Raw genomic sequence first — 26,307 nt, forward strand, 5'->3', positions numbered from 1 at the left:
GGGACAGCTCCGTCCTGAGCCTCAGCTCAGCTTCCCAGGGTAGAAGAACCTAACGGTGCCTGCACATCACAAAGCTGGAATCCGACGTTCAGGGTAAATAAAGTCCCTAATAAAGGCAAATAAAAGTAGCAGCTAAGGTCCGCTGAGCCCGAGACACGGGCCTCGCTGAGAGTGGGGCACACAGCCCGCCCCTGGAGACGGCAAGATCGCCGCCCCACCCCCACACGGACGAGAAAATGGGGTACCATTATAACTCTCAAAACCAAGCTGGGGCTCGCGTCTGGGCCCCCTGGCTCCCACGCAGTAACTTCTGCCCTCTGGTGCTCACAAGAGGCCCTCTGTACACGGGGACCCTCTGCGCCCTCCACCCCCACGCGCCCCTTGCTACCCCTCCTGCTTCTAGCTCCCGGACTGCTCCCAGACAGCATGGCCTAGATTTGTGACGGCTTTGGCTTCATCCCACGGCACCCCTGCCCAAGCTACCAGCTGCCCCACAAAGGGCAGGCCGGCCCCTGCCCCCACTGTGCAGTGGCCTCCACTTCTGCGTGTACTGTGGGGCGGGGGCTGGGGGAAGAGGACAGGTGGACAGGTGGCCGCACCCTAAGACCCACCACTGAAAACGCAGCCTGAGAAACCCTCACCTGCCATCTGCCCGACTCAGGAAGTGGACGTACCTATCTGACCAGTAAGGACTAGGGGCACAAGCATTTGCCAAAACTTGCCCAAGACGTGAGACTTGAACCTGTTTCCCTTCCAGCACATTCTGCTGACCCTCTGACCTGCAGTGAGGAGTTCTACGGAAGCTTCCTACCTGGAGGGGGGCAGGGAGGCTGGGTAGCAGTGGCACATCACAGAACAATCCTGCACTCCCCCACCCCTCCCCAGCGCGGCACCAGGCTGGCCCCTCTCTGACCCTCCTTTGTGCAAGCCCCGCTATGAGCCTCAGAGGAAGGCCTGTCAGGACTGCCCTCCACCGACAGGAAACTGAGGCCTGGAGACACGGAGCGCACCCCACGGAGCCGCAGCCCAGGCCCACCCGTGCTTCTAGAAGGCCGCCTTTCCCCCCCCCTCCCCCCCGCCCCCCCCCCCCCCCCCGCCATGGCTCTCCACGCAGTTCATGCCTGTTGTTCCCCCACCGACCACCCAGGCTGCTGACAGAAGTTCCTGCTATCTAGGACACGCAGAAAACCGTTCTCCCAGAAGCACTTAAGTGAGCAGGATGGAGGAGGGGCGGGGGACCCCGAACGGCAGCTGCCTTTACCAGGGTTTTCTCTCCTGCCGTCGGGGGCTCAGTCACACCTGCCCTCCCTGATCTACACGCCGGGATGCCCCGGTCTGCTGAGAGACGCCGCTTGCGCCGGAGCAGAGCCTGGTAGGAAGTGGGTCACGCCAGGGTCTCGATCAAGGGCGCTTTGTTCCAGAAATTCCAAAAGAAAAGGTGTATGGGTGACCTGTCTTGAATGAGAAGCCAGGCCGCAGAACTGGGATACCTAATGCCATTCTGTCCCGGCGCCCCGGCCATCGTGCGGCCTTGGGGAAGTCACCAGATCACTGCACCTCGGCCCCGCTCAGGAAAGGAAGGTGCATCGCTGCAAGGAGCCTCACAAGCCCCTCTGTGAGCTGCCAGGGAGGAGAAAAGCAGAGCTCACAGACAGTGAGGAGCATGCGCGGATCACACAGCTTCAGGCCTCAGGGCTGCACCCCCGGCAGGCCCCCCGGGCTGATGGGCACACGGGGAGGCTGAGGCCCGACAGCCGCAGACCCTGGGCAAGCAACTTACGCCCCTGTGCCTGTCTCCGTGTCTGCAGAATGGGGAGGACCCTGTGCTACCCGGGAGGCCTGCGGACGGAGCCAACAGGCGTGCACGCGGGGCTCGGACAGACACGTATCAGAGCTCCCGCCGCATGGGAGGCCAGGGGAGGTCGGAGGTCAGACGCCGCGGCCCGCCAGTCCCGCTCTGCCGCCCTGCCCGTCCTCCCCGCCACACCGAAGCAGACCATACCTGCCCGATGCACACGACCACAGCGTAGCCTCCGGGGCCCACAGCCACGCACTTGGGCTGGACGTCCATCTTCACAACTCCCTGCCCACTGGTGCAGACAAGGGAAAACGTGTTATGTCCACCTCATGGGGGCTCGGCGTGCGGGTTAAGCACACACTCACCGCACACCCACAGCAGTTCCGGGGGCAGGAAGCAGAGATGCTAGTCCATCCACACAGACGGAGCCATGAGCTAAAACCTGGGACCAGTGAGAAAGGGCCCCCGGCTCCAGGGAAAGAGATCAGAAATCACGCAGGGGCTAGGGGCAGGGGGCTCCCGTCTCTGTTACCTGAGGACTGCCCATGGACCGCCCTGGGGGACCCCATCCTGCTCTCGTCCTGCGTCCATTGGCCATAGACCCTGGCGATCCCTGGGTACAGATAGAACCAAGCCCACCTCCCACTCCCACGGTCACAGCCACTCTGCTCAGCAGGGTGACTCTTCTGAAGAATCGGATACTTCCACAGATGAAAATCAGGTCTTCGTTTTTGGCTAATGCTGTGAAAACACGCCCTGGAAAATCTTGCACACACACAAAAACTTCTTGAAAAGAGTAAACGAAGGAAAATCCCCTGTGACTGGGCCAAGTGTGGGGTCTGGGAGGGCATCTGGGCTGAGACGTTGCGCCTGGCTTCCCAGGCAGAGTCTACACAGCTCACCGTCCACGTGGGCCACTGGACTGTCACCCGGCCCCCGGCCGAGAGCCCGGTACAGTAGTCAGGGGGAGCAGTGAGAAGAGCAGAGTGCCATCGAGGGCCAAGGGCCGGAAGCAGTGTGGGCGGAGGGCCCCTCTTCCAGGGTGCACTGTGGACCCGGGCCCCCGGCAGCCCTCACCTGTAGTCCCTCAGCGTGAGGTTGGTGTACCGCACCGTGTCGTCCATGCTGCAGCTAACCAGCTGCCCGGACTCGTCCACCGTCATCCTGGACACCTGGTTCGTGTGGCCCTTCCCGGCGAAGGCGTCATTCTCCCCCGTCTCTGAATCCCAGTAATGTGGGGCGGCGGTTAAGGAAAAGCCGCCTCCAGGACACGGCGCAGGCCCCACCGGGGATGCCTGGCCGTCCCTCCTTCGGGACAGCGTATGTGGGACGGGGAGCACAGGGCCTGAGGGGACGTCTATGGCAAGTCTAAGTCCGAATTCCAGAACGTTCTGGTGACAGCGGGCCACTGAGGACACGCCGAGCGATGAGCAGTCCGGCTGGACCCCCTGCAGCAGCCGGCATGGAAGTGTGCGGGTCCCCGCTGGCCAGCGGTGCACACGGACCACAACCCGGCGGCGGCGGGCTCCCGCAGCGAGGGGACAGCTCTTCACTGCGGCGCCGCGCCACCGAGCCCACGCCGCCCTGTGTCCTGCAGCGTGCCGTCAAGCCCGTGACCGTCAGCAGGAGGCTGGCTGTGCCTCCCCGCTCAGAGGGTGGCCAGCCAGGTGCCGCCGGGGCTGACCCACCCTGGCTGGGCTGGTTTACACACTGCAAGCGGGAGGTGCTCAGCGGGGAGGGGTGCTTTAAGTGAGGAGGCTTTTCATTCACACAAACACCTGAAAATCTCATTTCAAATGAAGATTATTGTTGCCTCTCGAGCGCCACGGGTATGCTGCACGGCCGACAAGCTCTTGTGATGGAGACCCAGCGCTCGATACCCAAGGCAACGTAGCTATCTGAGCATCAGAGTTCACTCCAGGGCAGCTGAAGACGGCGTGACTGCAGACCTGCACGCCACTCCAGAAGGGGCGGATTCTAGAGCCTTCTCTGCCCCTGATTATCATGCAGCCCCCACCACACACTACCCTCCTTACACTTAATGGAGCAGAGAATGACGTGTCTGCCCTCCTACCCCAGGGCTGTGGGGAGGCCTCCCTAGCTGGAGCTCTCTTGTGAAAACCGCAAAGCCCTGCAGGGAAGCGTGGGCCTGCACCCCAGCACCCCACAGACAACAGTCCTGGGAGGAGGGGGGGCCCCAGGCCACACACAGAGCGGGGGCTGTAAGGGCTGCTTCACATGCCTCCAGGGAAAGTCTCGCAGGACCGCAAAGAACCTCAGCACAAGGGAGATTGTGGTTCCAGTCCCAGGGGCCGCCGACAAGCGGTGTGACTTTGGGGAAGGCACTTGAGCATTCTCAGCTTCTGTTCTCCACTTTTAAAACAAGGGGAACAATACTGACAGGTTCTAGGTCCTACTTAATCCTAAGACTCCTGACTCACGGCTTGTGAGAGGGATCCGGCAGCACTAGGGGCCCGGGGGGGGGCAGCAGCTTGATTCAGAGCTGAACAGCCACTTACAGCTACACAGAGAGAAGTGACCCACCGGGTCAAGGCTGCAGCACGGAGCCAGGGGCCCCCAGCATGGACACAGCCCGCTGGTCGGAGCCCTGCTGCCACCACCTGGCTGGCCTGGCCTTTGGCTCAACGGGGACAAAACACTCCCACCTCTCCTGTCAGCGGCCCTGGAGCCAGCTCTGTGAGTCAAAGGATATTGATGTGTCCATCGTGGCTCCCGGAGTAGATGTAGGACTTGCCACCGTTTTTATGCACCGTCAGACACTGGATGGATTTGCTGTGACCCTGCGGAGGACATGGACAGGGCAGGGTGAGCTGAGAACACGCCATCCTGTGTCTGCAATCTGCCAACTGCCCTCCACTGACTGTGCCCCTGGGGGACGAGGCAGAAGGCCCTCCACATCGTGGCGGACGTCTGTGCCGACATCCTGCAGCCCCCCGTGTGCCCGAAACCCCCTTCCATGAGCTGCGGCCTGCTTTTCCCCAGCTGACTGGCCATCTGGCAAAACCCCATCATGCAGCCCTCCCCTCCTGGGACCCAACCTCAACCCCGGCCAAGGATGGAATCTAATAAAACCCCAGGAGCCAAGGGCCTGGTCCGTGCAACTGACCCTGGCAGTGGCCCCGAACGGGGGAAAGGCTGCTCACGTCCGGCAGACGGGGGGGGGGGGGGGCCCCACCCCCGGGCGGGGCCCCCGGGGGGGGGAAGGCCCCCTCCCGGGGGGGGGGGGGGGGGGGGGGGGAGCCCCAACCCCGAGCTGAGCCTCCGTGGAGTGGAAGCAGCAGTTAGTGGGATCAGTCGCAGGAGGGCCTAATGCTCACTCACGGAGGCAGGTGGGGGGACATCCGGGCCCTGCAGGGACCCAGGGAGACCTCCCGGCCACCCAGAGAGAGACCCAGACAGTCCCGGGGTGCTAACAGTCTGTTCTCTCCCCAGAACCGGAACATACAACTCTAGCTTCGACTCCTGGCTGATGAGGTTTCTTCTCCCCCAACACGCCGCTCCCCACCCAAGCTGTCAGAGGGCCCTGACCCCCAAAACCTCTGACTCCTCTGCAGCCAGCCCCCCGCTGCTAGGGGGGACACGTAACCTCGCTGTAACTGCTCCTGGGGCCTGGGGTGGGCAGGTCTCTGTCTGGTCTCTCCCAGCAATGCTCCGCAGCCAGGTGGCACAATTCTGCACAGGCCTTGCCCCAGGAGCTTCCCAAGCGTCCTGCGGGGTTCCACTTGTTACCACACCATGGCAAGAAGCTTCCGAGAAAGGTTCACACAGTTCTCAGGAGACACACTGGGTCCTTTCGACCTCATGTCTCCTTCTAGGACAGAGTTCACCAGCCCTGATACTTAACGCGTGGTCCTCAGACCAGATCGGCCCCACTGGGCATCCCACGTGCGCATCCTGAGGACTCAGGACCTGCACCCGGGGAGATGCCTGGGGACTCCATGCATGTGCCCTGCCTGGGGCCACAGCCTCACCCGGGGACTTGTGAGGAACCTGAGCTTGCATGTGCCCCACAGATGTCCCCAGACGAACCCAGCCGCCGTGTTTGAACAAGCTCCCTCTCGGCTGACTCTGACGGACCTTCTAGCTTGTAACCACTGCTCCAGCTACACATCAGAATCCCCGGGTGTGTTTTAAAGAAGTACCAACAGCGAGAGCCACCCCTAGAGGTTCTGACCAAATCCCTCCGGGGCAAGTCCAATTCCAAGGCCTCCCGGTCCTCCTTCAGGCTCTCCAGGGATCCAGCCCTTTCTCTATCTCAACGTGCAGTGGGGCTGAGAACTGCTAATCTAACTCCGGCCTTCTCCTGGGCCCCCACGCGTGGCTCAGACACTCTGCAGCGTGAGATCAGCACCAAGTACCCCCTGGGATTCACGCACACGTGCTGTGGCGGGAGCGGGAACAGGAGTTTCTTTTCTGCTAACTGTAAAAGCCCACAGGATTCCCCGAGCTGGCCTGGGGGCAACAGAAGCCCAGCCTGTAACTCCCGTGCTTTCGGTGGCCCGCGGGAAACTGCTCTTCCGGGCCCAGGTGGGCTGACAGCAACGCCTGAATCTCTCAAGGAATTTCTCCCCGTCACAACTGGAGGCCCAGCAAAGTGACTGTGTCCTGCGATGGCCCCTGGCTCTGTGCCAGGCCACGTAGACCCACACGACATATGCACCACGCCAGGCTGGGAGCCCATCAAGGAGGAGGTCCCAACGCCCCGTCCTTAGGGCCAAGTGGGGGGGCAGGAAGTGTCATGAGAGCAGAAGGTGTGGGGCCAGCAGTGAGGACAGACGCTGCTGTTACACCAGCTCAGTCCTCCCCCGCAAGCCACATCCCCTCCTGACTGGGACACAGCGGCTCCCACCTAGGCAACACCTCCATCAACTCCTAGGCAGAAGCAGGGTCTGCAGAGAGCGGCACCAGCCGGCCCTGTCCTCAGGGAGCGCCTAGGTCCTCACCTGGCTGCTCGTTTCCGGACAGGGAGAAGGCATGCCCCCCACCCCCCTCAGAGAAGGGGCACCCAGGGCAGACTCGGGGCATCAGCTGCCCTGAGGAAGGCTGAGGAAGGCTGGAGAGGGGTCCCAGCATCTCCCATCGCTTGCTGCTACACAAACTCCCGGCCGGGCGTCCACCTATTTCTCCGAACTCATTCCCTCCCACGTGCCGTCCCTGCTCGAACCACATAAAACTCAAGGCCTCCTCGAACTCCATCCCATGTTCAAATGCCACATAATGCCCAGGTCCAGTCCCAAGGCCTCCCGGTCGTCCTTCAGGCTCTCTGCCAGTCCTCCATGTCTGTGGTGATGCTCTTGGGGCCCCTTTGTGTTCCAGCTGTCAGCTCCTGAGGGAGGCTCTTCTCCCCAGGGCACGGGGACTCCTGACAGCAGGGGGAGGGCCACTGTCCACAGCCCCAAGGCCCTGAGCCCCTGGTGCTTCTAGAAGCTCAAGGGGAACTCGGCACCAGCCTCCCACTTCTGCTAAACACATATCCCAAAGCAACTAGCATCCTGCCATTGCCGAAACCCCCAGGGCTGGTCCCCCCTGGGCCTCACGCAGGTTCTCCCTTCTCCTCGCTGGGCGCACACCTCTGCCAGCCCCTTGGACAGAGCCCCTGCCGGCACAGCCTTACCTTGATGACCCGCAGGGGTTTGCTGGGGTTGTTTTTGTCCAGGTAATTGATGTACCCAGACAGGGAGATGCTGAGGAGGTGGTCCTTCTGCCACAAGCAGCCCAGCTGCTGGTCCAGAACGGTGGAGCCCATTGTAAACGTACTGACGACAGAGTTCACATTGACGTCCCAAATCTTCGAGGTTTTGTCTCCGGAAGCAGAAAGCAAACGGGTGCTATCAGGGCTCCAACTGATCTACTCAAAGGAAACAGCGGGCCACGTGTCAGCGAGCACAGAGTGGGAAGGGGCCTCAGAAAGCAGCCTGCCCACAGCCCCCATTTCTGAGCAGGGAGAAGCCACGGCGGGGGGTGGGGGAGCCGGTGGGACCAGTGTCCAGGCCCCTGCTCTGGCCACTGGCTTCTCCAGACCACGACACCCCTTCTGTGTGACCCTGAAGCTTTCCACCGCCGCCCCTACTTCAGCGCCCTCAAACTTCATGCTTCTGACTCCAAGTTGTGTCCGGACGACTGCACATGTACACACGGCCCCACCATAGTCGCTGACACGCTCCTACAACCCGGATCCGTACTCACAGCGTAAATGCCTCCGTCGTGAGCCTTGCCTCCTCCCAGGGCACACACTTTCTCTCCCGTCTTTCCATCATAGATGTAGATCTTTCAAGGAATAACACACATGTGGGTCACAGGTGGGAGGATGTGCTCACCAGCTGGCATGCAAAATGAGCTCTTCCTCGTCCCTGCTCTACCGTCAAGAGTTTGCTACTGTGACTCTTAAAAAAAGAATCTGAAAAATGTGCTAACAGGTTGAGTTTCCAGCTCCATTTAAAAGGAGAGAACTGGAAAGGGGGCCACCAAGCTGTGATGACACAGCCCGGGAACCGAGTGCCTCCCAGGAATGGGATGGAGGGAGAGTCTGAGTTCCTCCTGGGAAGACTGGCTTTGGGAGGCTGGCCTGCCCTGAAGAGTTGGGAGGCAGTCAGATGAGCCCCCACCGCCTTGGGCCCCAGCCCTCACCTGGCCATCTGCACTGGCCGTGGCAAATCTGTTCCCATCAGGAGAGAATCGCACACAGTTGACAAAGCGGCCGTGATCCTGCAGGAAAGAGCACAGTTATGCACCTGATGACAGGAGACTCTGGAAAATTCTTTTTGAAATACGCAATCTGCTTCAAACATCTGCTCCAACTGCCAATGTGAACCGTCAGTCCACAGGAAGACCTCAGAGCTTAAATAAAACAAGCCTGAAGCAGCTCCTGACTCACTGGGAGGTCTGCGTCAGCCTGCCTGTCTTGGCCCAGGCCCATCTGTGCCCGCAAGGCTGTCCCCTGCTAGGCCTCCCATTCCCATGCTCGGTCGGATGCCTGAGCTCCCCTTATCCTCATTCCACAGAGCAGACAGAGCCCAGACAAAGCCGGCTCTCTTCCCTCAGGGCCCCAGAGGTAGCTCAAGCCCAGAACCCTAGGCCTCTTCCCCAAGTCTCCAGGGCCCAGCACACAGCAGGTGCTCAGCTGGATCAGGATGGAGCTGAGTTAACTGAGGTTTTAGAGAAATTAGACAATGGTTTTGCACTTCTGGGGAGTAAGACTCCAGATGACCTCCAGGGATGATTCCCTTTCCTAAAGATTCATTCTTTCTTCCATCAAGGGTTTGCATAAGAAAACATCCTCTAAACACCCCACACCTCCTCCTCTACCTGTAAGAAACACCCCTTAAGTGAACTTAATAATTTATTATTAACTCTCCTCAAGGTAGAAGTGTTAAGGGCTTCTGGGGTATAAACACCTAACCTTAAGGAAAACCCGCACCCATCACCTGCCCCCACAGCACCCTCCAAGGCCAAGCACCGAGTCAACTAAAGTCAGGAGCTGCTTGTGTGAAGGCTCCGCACGCGTCTGTGTCACGTGAGGGGCTGAATCGTGCTGAAATCGTGCCACCTGTGAACAGAAACCTCCTTAGGAAAGAGAAGAGGATCTGTGCGGATGCAGCTGAGGTACAATGAGGTCCTTAGGGCAGACCTAACGCTCCATGAGGGAGATTAGGACAAGACACAGACGAGGAGGGAAGAGCAGGTGAAGATGGAGGCAGACTGGGAGGACGCTCCTCGAGCCAAGGAATGCCAGCGGACGGAATCTGGAAGGAGTCGGGGGAACACAAGCCTGCTGACACCTGGATCTCAGGCTCTGGCTTCCAGAAATGAGAATAAATCCCTGTTGAAGCCCCTGGTTTGTAGTCCTTTGCTGTGGCAGCCACAGGGAACGAGCACACCGAACACCATCATCTGTAACGCTCCTGGGATAATAACCCTTCAAGGACACTGTGCTCACTGCACTGCAAAGAAACTCAGGCCAGGAAGGAGAAATTGGGGCCAGGATCCCGAGGAGGGGAGCCATAGAGCCAGGATCGGAGGAACCCATGTGTCTGCGAAGTCCAACTGGGAGGCTAAGCAGAAGAGTCGCCCCTCAATTGGGTTTTCCCTGGTGGAGGCAGCTCTCGTCTCAGAGACACGAGACTGTGATCTCCGCCCGCAGACTCTTCCAGGCCAGGCACCTCGGGCCCCAGACGATTCGGTCCAGAGCTGGAGCACAAAGCCAGCCCCGCATTCTGCTCTTTAGCAATCACACCACTTTGCTCAGCTGACAAGGCCAGAAGCAGCCAGCCCTTCATCTCCCTCAGAGGGATTCCCCCGCAGGGCTGGGGACTAGAAAGCCTGAGCACTCTGAACCCAGTGACGCTGGGGATCCACACAAGCCGGCTTTCCTTTCTGCCTCTTTCTGGCAAACACCGTCGTGGGGCTGCAACTTTGCTCTGACTCAAGAGCCTGACCTGTGGGGCATCATCATGAGTGCCCGCGGCAGAGGTGCGACGGGGCACGGCTTCAGCCTGAACTTGGCTCTGGTTTTGGGACCGCTGGGAGGCACTTCCCATTACTAACATGCCACCCACTTGGCTCCCGGGGCCCAGCCTCAGCCAGGCCAGTCTGCAGGGTGACACCAAGGCCACAGACAGGAGTTTCTTGTGTGTGCTCATCTGTGTGAGGGCTGACCTTCCATGCTCCAAGGTCTGGCCCCCATGTTTTAGAGCAGGCGCAATCCGCCAATCTGAACCACAGTGGAAGGAATCCGCTTCCCAAATTGCGATCTCTCAAGCCCTCCAGAGTGCTTCTGCCTCCACCATGGTCACCTGTCACCCACCACCTCACCACTGCGAGGGCCCTGGGGAGCCTGAGCCTCCAGGCACCTCCCAGGAGACAACCAGGCCCAGAGGGAACCTGGGTCTCCAGTTTCTCTTCCAGAACACTGGGCTTAGCTGCACTAGCTCTGGGGCCTGGGCAGGCCAGGTCATATCCTTAACTCCCCAGGCCAAATGCCACCGTGGTGCCAGCCAGGCTCCCCAAGAACTAGGGTGCTGAAAGAGCGCACAACAAACAGAGCAGACCCTGGGCTAAAGAGGTCGCTACAGTGGGATGATGATCCCCCTCTACTGGGCATAAGGAATATGCCAGGAGTTAGATGGCCGGCCACCACTCAAGAGAGAACAGGAACGTCCCCGTATCCCAAGCCCAGCTCAGGGAAGTCAGGATGGGCGGCACCAGACACCTGAAGGGCGGCACCAGACACCCAAGCCCCACACCTGCCCATGTCCACCCAGCGGCCGGAGCGATCCCATTATGAGGCCACTGCCTCTCCTCAGAAAGGCCTTCTCCCTTGACCACCGGCCCCCGTCTCTCCGGATCCGACTCCTCCCAGCACTCAGCATCCCCGATGTTACAGGGGATGTCACCCATGATGGGCTCGTGGCCCTCCTCCCGGATGGAACGCCGCATGTCCCTCCCCAGGCCCTAGAACAAGACAGGCTTGTGGGAAAGCCTGGGTTTAGTGAGGGCCAGAAAGAGCAGATGCCCCCAGAGGACCAGGCACTGTGTGAACCCAAAGCCTTTGGCTTTAGAAACTCCTCCCTGTCAGCTTTTCCTGCAGCTTGAGCCGAGAGTCCAAATGAGCAGGAAACTGATGTCTGCTCCTGAAATAGCCCACATAAAGGCAAACAGCAGTGAACAGCCCATTAACCAAAAAAGTGAGGGCTAAAAATAGCCTGTTCCACAGGGAGGTGAGGCCTGAGTACAAAGGAACAGGTCTGGGGAACCATCATGGGGTAGGGGGGCGGGGGGCACGGGGAGGGTTTAGACACCTGACGGGCTTCTTCCAGCTGCCCGACCCAGCGGCCACCTACTGAGCTGGGGCTCCCAGCCCCTGACCCTCCCCACACTCCCTGGAGGAGTCACAGCCCCATCCTGCAGGCCTAGCTCACTCAGGCCAGGCCCTGATGTGGAAGGTCCTCGGTGTCCGGTCTACACCTGTCGGCCCATCAGTCACAGCCGACACTCACTGCAGCTCTAGCGGGGACTGTGTCAGCGGATCCTCCCGAGAACCCCCCACTGTCACTATCTCTCCCCCATCATCACCTGACCCACCAGCACCCCCTCTAGACACTGAGAACAAAGCCGTGAAGCCATCAGGTAATAGTAATGTACCTGAGCCCCCGTCACTGATAGGCTCAGGGCACCACGGGGCTCCGCAGCCTGGCTCCATCGAGCACAGGCAGATGAGCTGGTCCGCTCAGGTGTCCCCTCTGGGAGCCCTCCCTGGTTTCACTGGCCCCAGCTGTCCCCTGAACGTACAACTGCTCCTAACCCTCACACTGAAATGCCCTGCCCACCTGTCCTGCTGCCCTCCCGAGCTCATGGAGGGAGAACCGGCTCAGACGCCTGGGCCCACCTCCCCGTCCTCCCTGAGCATGGCACACGCCCCCACAGCTGGCGCTCTGAAAATGGCCTCTGTCCTCCCCTGAAACCCTGCCTCGCTCCTTCAGTCTGCCGCCCCCTCCACTCCTGCCGCCCTGGCCAGGCCACTCACGCTGCCGTCAGCACAGTGGGGCAGGAGTAGACCAGCTAGGAAATGGGGGGAAGGAGACCTGCCCCGCTGACCCCCAGCATGACCGGCACCGATGAACCCACAGCTCTCTGAGAAGCCAGACCGGCAGGTACAAGGGCGGGAGGCGGAACGGCTAAGGACGAGGCAGGCCATTCTGTGGGCCCGGCCTGGGCCGGAACAACGCAGGCCCCCGATACACGCTGAAGGACCGACACTGCTGCTTTCTGCCCCGCTGGGAGTCAGGAACAGGGAAAATGACGAGAAAAGCCTGCAGAGCAGAGCTCCAATTTACTTACCTGCCTAGAAAGGCAGCGCCTCTAATAATAGCCAAGACAGATTTCTGGCTCAACTCCGCTCCGCTGCGTAGAAGGAAGTGGGACACCCCCCTTCAGCGCCACCTGTGATGGGTGAGACCACACAGGTGGCAGGGGAAAGCCCAGGAGCGGCCGGCTGGAGGAGACCAGGTGTCCCCTCTGCCACAGGTGGGCGCCGTGCGCGCTCAGAAAGTCAGGCAGGATGTTCCCATTTCCAGATCACACGGCCACAGCCTGGACAAGCCGGCCCGGGCCACACGAGTGCCGCCTAAGCAACCGCTGAACTAGACAGACTATCCTATCGCCCGCAACACGTGGCTGTTGGAAAGGCTGTGGACACAGTGTTCTCAAGAGCTTGCTCCAGAAGGGGCCTCCATGGTCGTGCCCGGCAGAAGAGGAAGCCCAAGGCCAGAAGGGCGCTGAAACCTGCCCAACGCGCCCACGGGCAAGGTGCACAGACAAGATGGGCAAGCGAACCACGCCTCGGTCGCAGGGACATGCTCGGAAGGAAGAAATTCCTGCTGCAGAGGCTGGGGTAGGTAACGGCCCACCTGCCCCTTCTTTCTTGGGTCCTCCAAGGGAACCTCAACCTTTGTCCACAGAATGCCAGTGCCAGAAGCAGAGACAGTGATGCCCCAAGCCTCCACCCCACACCCGGCCTCCTATGATCCTGGGGAAGTCACCGGCCCAGGTGGCCCACGGCATCTGAAATGAGGGGGACCTGGGCCTCTTCCACTCAAGGTTCCTCCACCCCATCTTCCTGCAGCCTCTGGAGCCCACAGCAGGTTCAGGCAAAGGAAAACGAACGCTGAACTGACAGCCCGAGGGCCCAGCAGAGCCTGGCTGAAGCTGATCCCAACTTAGCTCCGGAGGATCCAGGAGTCTACACTCACTCTGCACACCATAAGCAGCAGGTTTAAACCAATAAGCTCAAGAACCAAATAGAAAAGTGACCGGACCCCCACTGCGGGCCAGCAGGATGGTCAAGCGAGCTGAGTATGTTCGGTCCCTCTGGCTTGTCTGAAACCCTGCTTTCACCTCCCCTTGGGTATGTGCACCACCTGCGTTTTATTCTAGCACGTACCGAACCTGAGAGCACAACTCAGTCTTTCTCAAGGTGGCCACTTGAGCTCAACCCCTCTGTGCTCCTGACATGCTCACCCCTTGTCCCCCTAGCCTCAGCCACGGTGCAGAGGGAGACAGCAAGAAGCTGGAGCCTGGATGGGCAGGCAGCCAGCCACCCACTCCAGCTGCACTCTGGGGCTCTGAGGGTCCAGGGCAGATACACGTGCATAAGTCAGACTGATCTACACAGTTGTCAACACTTGACGGGACATTCTGGGTGGGTGTGGGGCCCCGAGTGCTCTCCCCACCCTTCATTCGCTGGCCACTGAGCCTGTTAGAATCTTCTCCAACAGAAGCCCAAAGATCTCCTAGTGGACACTCTGATAGGACGTCTGCCAGCATCTCTCGTCCTCCCACAGGTCTACGGGGCCCGCAGAAGACAGCTGTCACCGTCCCGTCTCCCGAGGGGACCCGGACACGCCACTGGCCCATCCAAGGGTCACAGCGCCAGCCAGCTGCGGCTCTGGGCTGCCACCCAGCATCCCCCACTCCTGGTCTGCAGCCAGGTCCTGATGCAGGACCCATGGGTGACAGGCTCCCCAGGCAGACCCTGGACACAGGTACCAGCTGGACTCATGTTTGTACCTGACAGCCCCGCGCCGGGGCCTTGGGGTGAGGGCTGTGTTCTCATGTTAGAAAAGAAAATGGAAAGAGGAAGATTATTCCGGCCAAGTCCCCAGGTGAGCACATGGAGAAGGCTGGCAGTGTGCTGGTCACAGGCTCGAGCCGCTGGGCTCAAACCTGGCTCTGCTGACTCGCTGCTGAGCTGCTCCGGGCCGGGTTTAGTCTACATCTGCAAAGAGGAAGTGATCCCTCCTGGCGTAAGGAGAGACGCCTCACTGGCCCACAGCCCAGATCACGGCCAAGTGACATCAAACAGTGGGGGGGGACTTGGGAGCAGGGACAGCTTCACTGAGACATGCAAGGACAGCCTCCTGTTGCCACAGAAAACCTCTTATCTCCCTCTCCTCCTCTCCTGGGTGCAAGGCAGGACGCTCAGTTATCTGATGCATCCCACGGTACCTCTACCTGCACTTAGTAAACACTGACCTTGAACAGCCTTCGACAAAGCCCCCACCACCTACCAAGCGGGCAGCAGGAACCGGACACGGTTCAGGAGCAGGAGACGGCCACAGGAACTGCTGCAAAGGGAGCTCTGAGCTGCACACCCCACGGGGCACGGAGAGCCTTGCTGGGCTTCCCACGCAGCCGCCTGGCCCTGCTCAGGGGCCCTGGGGACGGAACGGAGTGTTTCACCACTGGCAGGGCAGGAGCCCCTCCGTACCCGAGCCAAGATCTGCACTGGAGATTCTGCCCACCGCCCGAGTGCCACCCTGTTGGGAACCTGCCGAGGAAGTGGCATCATCCTTTCCGGCCACACCGTGCCCACAGTTTATGAATCACTGCATGCAGTCATCGAAGTAAACAGCAGTCCCCACAGAGCCACTTTAAGGACATTCTCTCATTTCATCCTTGATGAGGTAGGACAGGGAACTGCTCTGGGGAGCCGTGGGCAGCCGTGCAGTTAAGTTCATGGTTAAAATGCACTATATTGATGCCCCCATACCCACCTTGCAAATGGGAAAAATGAGGCTTAGGTTCAGACCCTTGTCCCAACCAGGGAGCAGGGACAGAGCTGGGACACTCAGCTAAGGCGTTTAGACACGTCTTCTACAGGCAAAGCATCTAACTCTCCTCATCGCGTGTCCCATTCAAGCTGTGACCCTGCCCTCATCATCTCACAGGAGGAGACGAACCCGGGTGTCCCTGGAAGCTCACCAGCTCTACCACCTGGCTGGCTCAGCAGGTCTCGAGCTGGCAGAACCAGAGCCAAGCCTGGGCTACCCCTTTCTAACAAAGCTCCTTTAGGCCAGGACACTCACTTGGTCACAGGGCATCAGAGATGTGTCCTCCCTGCAACCCCAGAAACACACACGTCTCCCAGGGCGGGTCCCTCCTTGCTGGAGGCAGCCCCGCCGGCCGGAGGGCTAGCGGGCTGTCCCACCATCACGTCACGTTCCCCCGCAAACCCCTGTCTACACATCACAGCGTAAATGACACGTGCCTGCAACCCTGCGGGTCTAGACTGCCGGTTTCACATGCAAACCACCCCCAGAGGGGACGTCACTTACGCCAATTGTAAACTTGAACTTGAACGGTGGCCCCTCAAAGAACGCGGCACAGTTATCGTCACTGCCCGTGGCCAGCCGGTACGGTCTGCTCTGCTTGATGTCCACGCTGTTGATGACTTTGTTGTGTCCCGTGATCTCGCCCACGGAAGAGCCACTGTCCCACAGGAAGACGGCTCCAAACCTTTACCCGAAGAGAGGAGTCACAGGAAGAAAACAATCAACCCTGGGGACGGTCGATGAGCTGTGGGCAGCTGAGTGGCCCCTGCTCAGAGCGGGGCGGGGTGGGGGGGTGTGCTCACGGCCACGCTTCATGCACACTCGCTAAAGGAGCAAACACGAGGCACCGTGGTTTCGGCTCTGTGCCGTGTTTGTCAAAGAATCTGAGAACAAGTGCCTTTGGGAAGGGCTGGATGTCTGCGTCTGTATGGTCCAGGGCCAACAAGTCTCCCACCTGCCGGGGGAACAGCTCTGTGGCTTACCAGTTTCCTAACAGTTGTACTGGGCGGGACCAAGGTATGTAGCAGCTACCATCCTCTACTAGAAAGGAGAGAATGCCTTGCTCTCAGCTGGCATCCGATGAACACGCCACTGCGGGGGTTACTTTTTGTATCCGAATGAAAACTGAATTGTTAAGCCCAATAGGATGACCTGAAAAACTATGGCAGAACGCTTGCCAGAACACACATTAAAAATAGCCTCTGAGTAAGGGAAACGAGATGCGTGCCTGCCAAGTCCCAAGTGCCTGAAGCCGTGTGGTGCCCTGGGGGGAACCCTGCACTGCGGTACTGACCCTGCTGGTCACTGGACCCAGGTGCAGCAGCCACTGAGGGCCACCAACCCCGTCTCCACCGGTCCCCTCTTCCTTCGGAAGGTCACCACCTTCGGTGACGTGCCCAGCTCCCCTGCAGCCAGGTGTGGCTGTGTGGTATGCTGGGAGGGACCCCAGTGACGCTCCCGGAGCTCCCTTTCCCCTCCTTTCCTGCTGCCTGGAGTGTGGGCATGATAGCTGGCGCTCCAGGAGGTGAGGGGCCAGGGATGTCAGAGACAGAGAGAGAATGGGCCCGGCCCCGGGGGGCCTCAACACACACTAGTCCAAGCTGGCCCAGAGGTCACCGCTCCCCTCCCAGCAGGGGCACCCACAAAGAAAGCAAAGCCAAGACACACGGGCAGGGAGGGGCCGAGGCCAGAGACTCACTTCTCCCTTCCTTCCCCGACCACTGCGATCCTCTTACTGTCTTCTGTCCAAGCAATGTCCTTGATCTTCCCAGCGAAAGGCTGATACTCATACTTTAAGAGGTGCTCCTTCTGCGTGGTATCCCAGATCCTCAGCTTTCCAGATACATCTGTGGACACAAAGGGTGGCGAGAGCCATGTTCATCCCCGGGCCCGGGCCGTGTGGGCACGAGGCCCGCCCATGCAGCACGGCCCAGGGGCTCACAGGTTTGCTGCAGTTACCCAAGGCCGCATTTCAAGTGAGCAAAATGTGCCCGGTCCATCAGGGCCTGCGGCCTCTATGAGGCCCACGACTGGGTCCCTGCACTGCACCAGCCATCCCCTGGATGACAAGCCCTGTGTGGGCACGAGGAAGCCGAGACACACGGAGGCACGCCCCAAGGCGTCAGGCAGCAGTCTGGTTCTATGATTCTAGTCTCCCCGCTGGGGGATCTAAATGGTGTACGGGCCTCGGGCAGCTTTCTGAACGCTCGGGACTCAAGTTCTTCGTTTGCAAAATGTGACAAGACTAGTGACAGCCGCCTCTCCCACGCAGCGACTGAGCTAACAAGGAGCGGAGCTGTGTGCAGCCGGTGCACGCCGTGACTTGCACGCGGCCCCCGCCTGGGCTCCCCTCCAGCTCCTCGCCCGCATCCCCCGCATCTACGGCGGCTACGGCGACGCACATGCCACAGCCCAGACGAGTGAGGTGAGAGCAGGTGCCCTGTGGGAGGCACGCAGGTGGGTGCTGGAAGGCGAAGTGGTACTAGACGGAATGCGAAGCCACGCCTCTCCTCGGGGATTAGTAATCAAGTGACTGCGCAGGAGGGAGAAGCACACCCCTCCCTTCCCGGCAGGATCCTGTCACCGAGATCTGAGACCAACTCCGACACAGCCCTTTCCAAAGAGCACCGAATTCCCAAATCAGCATGAAGATGGAGGATTTTACAGTAACTCCTCCGCCCAGACTGGGCCTGGGGGGGAGGTCCTCCCAGGAGGTAAGCTCCGGGGGGTTCCCAGGGTCCCCAGGCCTCTTTAGCACTTAACACAGACCCTCCGGCTGCTCTGCGTGCCCAGCTTCTGTCCTCCCGCTCGGGCCGCAGAGCTGAGGGAGGCGGACGCTGCACGGGGCTCCAAGGGTACAAATATCTTACACCGACAACTGCACCGACCAGAAGGGGAAGGACAGGGCCACCTCCGGGGGGGCTGCTGCGAAGGTGACATGAGTTAGCACGTGTGAAGTCTTAGACTAGCACTGGGCACGCTGCAGGCGCTCGCTGCAAGCTGGTCATCACTCCCCAGCGAACGAACTAAGGCTCTGCAGGAAGCCACTGGAGACCCTGCCTCACAGCAAACACCCGCACCCGCAGTCCGCGGGCCAGACAAGGGGAGACTCCCTGCCATGTGAAAAGCACAACCTGAGGGGTCCCAGGGGTGCTGGGCCTCTCTGGGTGAGGTCCAGAAAGGCTGCCTGGCCGAGGCGAGTTCCAAAGATGACCTGGAACTAGTTCAGTCCCTAACCAACGGGCCAGCGGGAAAGGCAAGGAAGAGGCAGACGCCGGAGCATCAGAAAGGGCACATGTGCAAGCGGGGTCGTGCGTACACTCACACACACACACCAGGCCGTGTGGTCAGCTGGGCTGAGGCCGGTCCAGGGGGCTCTGGAGTCCTGCACAATCAGCGTCTACAGCTCAGGCTGGCCGCGTCCCACCCCCTAGGACAGGATGGAGCCGGCTTGCCCGCTTGCCCGCTTCCCCTGGGCTCTGCCAGTCGCTGCCTGCCTCCTCGGGGCGCTCAGGCTCCTCTCCGGGCCGGGCACGAGTCGTTTCTCCCACGGCCGCCCCACCAGACCCCCCACCTCCTCCAGTGGGCCCTGCTTGTCCATTTAATCCTTCTTTTGTTTCACCTGAGGGAAGCTGACAACGTCACATTACTTTCAGGTGTACAACCTACGGACTTGACAAGTTCATCCCTTACGCCGTGTGTGCACAGGTGTCACCATCATCTGTCCCGACATCGCTATTAATGACGTGTGTGACCATGTTCCCTGTGCTGCGCCCTTTACCCCCACGACTCGCTCACTGCACACCTGGGAGCCCGTGTCGCCCCCGCCCCTCTGGCAACCGTGGTGTGCTCTCTCTATTTATAGTCTGATTCTGCTTTTGTTTGCCCTTTTTTCCCCTTAGATTCCACTCTTAAATGGAATCCTACGGTCTTTGTCTTTCTCAGTCTATTTTACTTACTGTAATACCCTCTAGGGCCTCCCGTAGTGTCTCAGACGGCACGATCGCGTCCTTTTTTACGACCGCATCACGATTCCATCATATATATATGCCACATTTTCCATGTCCATTCATCTACTGAGGGACACTTAGGTTGCTTCCATACACTTAATTCTTTTTCAGAAGCAGCTGGGGCTAGGAAGTGACGTGGGCCTTCCAGTGCTCACGGAGGCCTCTGCTCGCCAGCTCTGCAGCACGGCCTCTCTTCCTACGTTCCTCACCTGAGCAACCCTTCTCTCCTCTCCTCTGGGCATGGGGCCCCTCTCCTAGGAAGCCTGCCACTCTGCGGCCTGGGTGCATGCTCTGAGGGCAGCCCGAGATTCACAGCCCTGGTGGGTGCCCAAGGGACGGACCATGGGGTATAGACCACTAGCATTAAAATTACCCAAGGAAGACACGGCTAGAAATAGGGAATTGGGTTTGCCCTGGAAATGGCTCTGAACAAGAGAACATGGCCCTGTGGGCATGTCAACCCAAGGGCAGAGACTGACCATTTTGTTCAGGGCTGGGGAGGCAGCCCTGGCATGGGCTCATTACACAGTAGGCCTTCTGGAAGGTTCGATCATTCAATGACACAGACCATTCAGACTCACAGGAATCTGAAGGTCCCATAGAGGGCTGGAACCCCATCTGGGAGCAAGCCACAGGCTTCCCAAGGTACTGAGACCCCCACCCTAACCTGGGGAACCCCAGGTACCACGTAACCCACTTAGCCGGAGAGCACAGCCCTTTCTCAGCCTCCCTCCTCCTCACTCCAAACCCTGTACAACCACACTATTTTTAGCCCAGGACCTAATCTCTGCAGTGAAGGTTTCCTTGTCTTCACTTGATTCAAGGGACCAGCAGGCTAGAAACATAAATGTGATCTCCGCCCAAGAGCACCTGGATCTGTATGCAGCCCAAACCTGCCTCAGTTCCTCCCCAAATCAGGGAGCTTTCACGAGAGAAAAATGTCAAACTGATCCTTTACTTAGGTGGACTGGCCTTTGCAATGGTCTCTGTGCCAGGCTTCCTCACTGATTTAGCATTAGGATCTGAAGAGCCCGGCTCTCTGGCTGGTGGAGCACCCTGCCCTGGGCCCCGGGAGTGCCGGCCCGGCTCCCACGTGATTCAGCAGCCGGGCCTGCAGCTCCACGTGCCAGGGCAGGGAAGCCGTGCCAAGCAGGCAGCAGCGCCCTCGCCAACCACGCTTCTCTCCTGAGAAGACATAATTTTAAAAGGCACCAGGGCCACTTCTTGGGGCTTTCAAGGAAAAGGTATTTTCCTGGCAAGCAGGGCCGGCCAAAAAAAAAAAAAAAAATTACATGGCTAAAATAAACCAAGGCATAATAAATTAGAGCACGTTTTACAGATAGAGTTGGAGTGAGTCTAAACACCACCATCATTAAGTGCCCACGTTAGGCCAGACTCCTGGCCCAGCTCTTCACACTCGGCCCCGACCGCCGGCTTTAGCCAGCAGCCAGCGTGCCTCTCTCTCTGGCGTGTCCTGGTTTTAGTGGCACACACTTCGGTCACCTGCTGTCAGGTGGCCACCAGCGCAAGACGGGCCCAGGCATTTCACACACACTGCTGCTCCGGATCCCGGCTTCCGGGAGAGAACACCAGGGCCCAGGAAGGTAAGTTATTCCAGGCAGGCCGCACAGCGTGTAAGGGACGAACCCTCCAGGGACAGCCGCAGGGATGTGTGACCCCTCTCCTGGCCAGTCGGCTCTTTCAGCAATTCGTTCCTCTCTGCTGCTCTCTGGGGAGGCTGACAAGGCCCAGGCCCACACCCGCTCACTTGCTTGGCTTCCCCTGAGGCCGGAGACGGGGCTGGGCACTGACAAAGCAGTCAGGATCTGCTGAGTGTGCGAACGAACGAATGAGTGAATAAACGGGAGGCCACGCTAACTTCCGTGCCTCCCCTTCTCATCTGCAAACGGTAAAAGATCTACCTCAAAGAAGTGGGTGAACAAAGCATCCACCGTGGTAAAGATCTTTATGTCCCTCCTCCCAGCCAGCCTCCCACAGAGCCACACAAAAGCCTGGCTGGAGTGGAAAGGAGCGCTTGCCTGAGGCCCGCATTGACAGGACTGGGAAAGGAGCAGCTAATGAATAAAGGTGACACAAGACAAAGCTGCAATTCACAAAACACACACACACACACACACACACACACACACAAAATGAGCTCCCAAACATCATGATACAGCTACCCGCAAAGGCCTCTGGCCAACCTCACAGGAGCGTTTCTGCTGACCTCTGAGCTGGAACCAGCTGGAACACCGCCAACTGCAAAGCTCTGCAATGGGGCTTTTTGGCGGCTTCTACTCTCCTTGTCAGCCCCAAATGAGACTAATCACACTGGCTCCCCTGCCGCAGCTCCCCTCCCTTTACCACACCCCCCACCTCCCACCACCCTGTGGCCAGGAGTCCAGTCTGGCCTGGGGAACCCCTGGGCCACACCACACGCGTCCACGCGCCACACGCACACAGGTACCTCCAGAGGCGATGTAGAACCCGCTGGGCGCGTACTTGGCCACCACCACCTGATGGGCATGCTCCGTGTAGATGTCAGCAAGGGCTGGGTTCTGCAGGGAGGAGACCAGAATGAACACAAGGAATGCAGAAGCAGTCAACTGCTTCCCCCTCTCCTGGTGAGTGGATTCGGGGGCTAAAAATAACACACGCACATTTAAGTCAAAACCTCCATAAAGAAAAATCCCAGCAGTATGACTACCTGCCTACACACCCACTGCCTGCCTATCTTCGGGTGATAGAAATCTAGGCAGTATTAACTCTTTCTCTTTCATCTACAGCTGTGGAATTTGAGATGATTGTCTTTCCTTTGCTTTTCTGCACTCGACACAGTACCAATATGTATTTGTAAGATACACGCTTGAGACAGAATTTTCACTGAAAAAAAGTCTACTATTCTACTTTTCTTTGTGGGGAGCCTCCCGCTGCGGCTGCTTTCTCCAGTCACCTGTGTGCTGGTCTCCCTGTTCAGGAGCAACTCAACCCCAGCTGCCAAGCAGCGTATGGCCTGAAATAGAGCCCTTGGCTTTGAGCTCCAGCAGCACAGCAGAGCGCAGAGCTGGGAGCCTCCCCTTGTCACAGCCGTCGCCGGGCGATGGGGACTTCCTACTCGCTTCATAGCCCAGATGGAAGGCTGGCTGGACTCACAGCAAGAACAGGGCCGGCATGTGGGACGAGAAGCATCTCCACTGCTCGGCAAGAAGGTCCTAATGTCTAATTTACTAAAAGTAGACAGCGGCGCCCCCACTTCCACACACACGAGCGGCCTCAGCAAACCTGCAGCACACATACTGAGATGCTCTCGATTTGTCTCTACGGCTGGGCTTTCTTTCAGGAGGGAACAGACTCGGTCATCTACTCCCCAATTCCCGCAGTCGGCTTTCTATGAACCAAGCACTCTTGAAAAGAGGCCGCTTCCCACTGGCTGGAGGCTGAGGACACATCAGGCCCCAGTGTCGACACCCTGCTTTCTAGAGGCGGCGGCTGCAGGCACATCTAGCCTGACCCCCAACTGCCCCCCCTTCCCAACCTGACCACAAGATCAGAGCCTGCACTTTTCTCAGCCTTCTGGCCACAGGATCCCCACACCCCCCATCCTACCAGACTGAGACCAGAGAAGCGGACCCTAAGTTCTAGCCCCGCCCACCACCGCCCAGCTTCTGGCATTCCTGTTCGCCCACGTCTCTCTGCAAACGCTGTTCCCCAGAACCGCCCTCCTGCCGGCTGACACCTACTTCTGAGCCCTAACTGCAGGGCCACCTCCTGCACGAGACCTCTCGCGAAGGCCTCTCTTCTGTGCCCCTGAAGGTCCTAAAGGTCCTTACGACACACGATACAGGTATCCCCTGCTTTTCCAAAGTCTGCACTGTGCCACTTCGCTTTTCCAGAAGACCTACATTAGTACCTGTTTTCACTAACTGAGAGTCACACAGGATTTTCACTGTCATGAAAAAAGGCAAAAAGCCAAAATCGCATTCAGCACCGGTTTTGTGGCAAGATGAGCCGGTCTGGGGCAGCAGGCACCCGAGAGCAGCGAGGGATGCCCCCCAGCGCCTTCCCCGGGAGCCACGCTCGGCGTCTCAGCATCCAGTGGCCAGAGCTCCAAGCTGTGTCTGGGAGCACCTGGGCTTTATCTCCATTTATGTCGTGCACCTGTCCTAAGGTATCAGAAAAGCCAGGACAGGTGGTTTTTTTGGGGTCTAGGAACACTCAAAAATTTTTTCATATAAAGTACCAGTAACTGCTTCTTTGCTTTAGGCCATTTTGGCTCACATAAGGTTTCATAAAATGCTCTGGTTTTGGATAGCAGGGAAACCTGGAATCCCAAACCTTCTTGTAGACCTGAACCTTCTTGTCATCTCTTCCAATTAGTTTTTCTGCGACCTGCTTCAAGTGCAGTTTCTTCAGCCATCAAAGCAGTTCACAAATAGCAGGTGCTCAATAAATGGTTTTTTTTTTTTGCGGAGGAAAGTATACAAAGTCCTTTTCACCCCTACAACTTAACACTCAGCATTATGTGATGTGGTGGGCACTTAATATACGTGCTTCATAAATTACTCCATCTTGGAATAAACATTTGCTTGAAAGGTATCGGGTACTCAAAGAGGATGTCACAAATGGCAAATAGGCACATGTAAAGGTGCTCAATGTCATTGTCTTTTAGGAAAAGCAAACAGAAACTACAATAAGATACCACTACATATCCACTAGAATCAGCAAGATTAAAAGACTGGTATCATCAAATGCTGGCAAGGACGGGGGCGCAGGGTACGGGAATGTTCACGTACTGCTGGTGGGAATGCAAAACAATGCAGCTGGAAAACAGTGTGGCTGGGTGTTCATGAAGTTAAGCATACACTCACCACACACAAAACCTGCAATCCCGCCCCTACGTATTTACCCGAGAAACAAAAGCACATGTCCACAAAAAGACACACGCATGAAGGTTCAAAGTTGCTTTACTCATTAACAGCCCCAAACTGGAAACAACCCAAATGTCTACCAACAGACGTTGGAAGAAACACCACCCTGCATCCACACAGTGGAACACGCCTGGGCAACAAAGGGGAACATCCACTAACACGCTCAGCCACATCAGTGAACCTCAAAGGCATTATGCTAAGTGAAAAAGACACGAAAGACAACACTGGGTTGCAGGACTCCTTTTTTATGACATTCTACAAAAGGCAAACTTAAAGGGACAGAAAGCAGATTGGTCCTTGCCGGGTGTTAGGCATGGAGGGAGCCCACTGATGGCAAGGGTCTTCTGGAAATGATGGGAAGGTTCCACGTTAGGACTGCAGTGGTGGTTATGGGACTGTGTGTATCTGTCACGTTGCGCAGAAAATAAATCTTGCTGTATCTAAATTATGCCTCAGTAACATGAAGATGCCTGGTATCCATTTAACATCTGCCTAATCCAACCCATTCCAGCCCAGATTAGTGCTTCTTATCCTAACACCCTAACGCGGACAAGATCCCTCCCAAAGAAGCTGGCCAAAAGTGGTCTGCGGACAGTCCACCGCTCCTGAGATCCTTTCCAGATTGTCTGTTTCAAGGCTGACTGAGGGGTCTTACACCCCACACAGTGGGTACCACCAGGCCATTTTACAGATGGGAAACCCATCCCGTGGGCAACTGACCGCCCATGCTAGCACTCAGCCCCACTGGGATCTGCCTTTAAATGGGTGGGCTCCCAGGGGCCTGGGGCTGGGATGCAAGATGAGTAGGCATCGGCTCTGGGAGAAGTTCTGCCCCTAAACATTCCTTCCCTCAAATGGTCAGGGTGGCAAGTGCAGGGGGTGTGAAAACCCAAGGTCCTCCCCAGCAGGCTCAGCACCAGAATCCCAGGCTGCCTGAGACATCTCTCTCGTCTGCATTGCAAATACAACTGAGCCAGCGAGGGAGGGGGCCAGATTCTCCAAGCTGAACATAATGACTTCTTCTGAGTCTGTGGCAAGCTCCCCACCTCGGCTCAGCACACACAGGGAGGCTGGCTACCACAGGCAGAAATGACAGCTCCCCTGTTCCCACTGTCATCCTGCCAGGTGAGGCTCATTCCAGGTTGGCTAAGGCCCAAGGCACCAGGATTTGGACCTAATGCCCACTCCCCCGCCTCACAGGGGGCGGCAGCTCCCCTCACTTGTCCTCCCTCTCCTGCTGCCCTCAGGCAAGGAAAATAGGACTTGGGTGAGTAATTTATTTGAGGCAGGGCTAGGGAACAGGGAAAATTAGCCAGTGAAGGGAAGAAAGCCAATTCTGGGTGCAACAAGGAATACTCCTGTTATGGCAGGGGCTCCCTCTCCCTGGGGGCCTTAGGAGATGTTTCAGGACAGGCCCAATCTCACTGCCTGCACTCTTCTCAGACCCCTACAGGCCTGCCCTCCTGGGCCAAGAAACTGCTCCCTGGGCCAGTGCCCTTACCTGGCCAGGGCCCCTGTCACTCCCACCTGGGGCTAGAACAGGAGCATCCCCTCCCCCACCCCCCGCAGCTCAGGGCCTGGCAGTGGGTACTTAGCAACAGTGCTGAGGGGCAGAGTCAGGGCTGCTGAGATCCTGGCATAGGCCCGGAAGGCTGCCCCCACACCTCGGAGGTCAGGGAGCCTCACAGAAGACACGAGAAGACAGAGTCACAGATGTGAGGAAAGACACGGGCACGGCTGGCCGACCACGTGCCTTGCAGACCCTGCAAACGCCTGCGGGGACAGCAAGGTGGGGGCGCTCCGGGCACAGTGGAAGCCAGAAGACAGGAGGCACCTCAGCCCAAGCCAAGGAGGCCCATCCTCCTGTGGACTACATGCCGCCCCGGCCTCCCACCTGCACAGAGGCCCGTCCCCAGGACCAGACTTTCTTCGGCCAATCCTGT

The 26,307-nt window shown here is 58.6% G+C and overlaps 1 protein-coding gene across 1 annotated transcript in view; it reads right to left on the minus strand.

The window, feature by feature from the left end:
• WDR1 (WD repeat domain 1) overlaps positions 1-26,307 on the minus strand; it is a 42,843-nt gene that overhangs the window by 8,112 nt on the left and 8,424 nt on the right. The window contains exons 3-11 of the mRNA XM_032399878.1: positions 21,904-21,994; positions 17,126-17,273; positions 15,931-16,111; positions 8,447-8,524; positions 8,006-8,086; positions 7,434-7,667; positions 4,512-4,599; positions 2,876-3,032; positions 2,003-2,090 (exon numbers count right to left, since the gene is read on the minus strand). Coding sequence (XP_032255769.1) covers positions 2,003-2,090; positions 2,876-3,032; positions 4,512-4,599; positions 7,434-7,667; positions 8,006-8,086; positions 8,447-8,524; positions 15,931-16,111; positions 17,126-17,273; positions 21,904-21,994 — 1,146 coding nt within the window. The remainder of the gene's footprint in view (positions 1-2,002; positions 2,091-2,875; positions 3,033-4,511; positions 4,600-7,433; positions 7,668-8,005; positions 8,087-8,446; positions 8,525-15,930; positions 16,112-17,125; positions 17,274-21,903; positions 21,995-26,307) is intronic.

The sequence above is a fragment of the Phoca vitulina genome, unplaced genomic scaffold (genome assembly GCF_004348235.1).
Source record: "Phoca vitulina isolate PV1807 unplaced genomic scaffold, GSC_HSeal_1.0 scaffold3, whole genome shotgun sequence".
In the NCBI taxonomy this organism is placed as follows: Eukaryota; Metazoa; Chordata; class Mammalia; order Carnivora; family Phocidae; genus Phoca; species Phoca vitulina.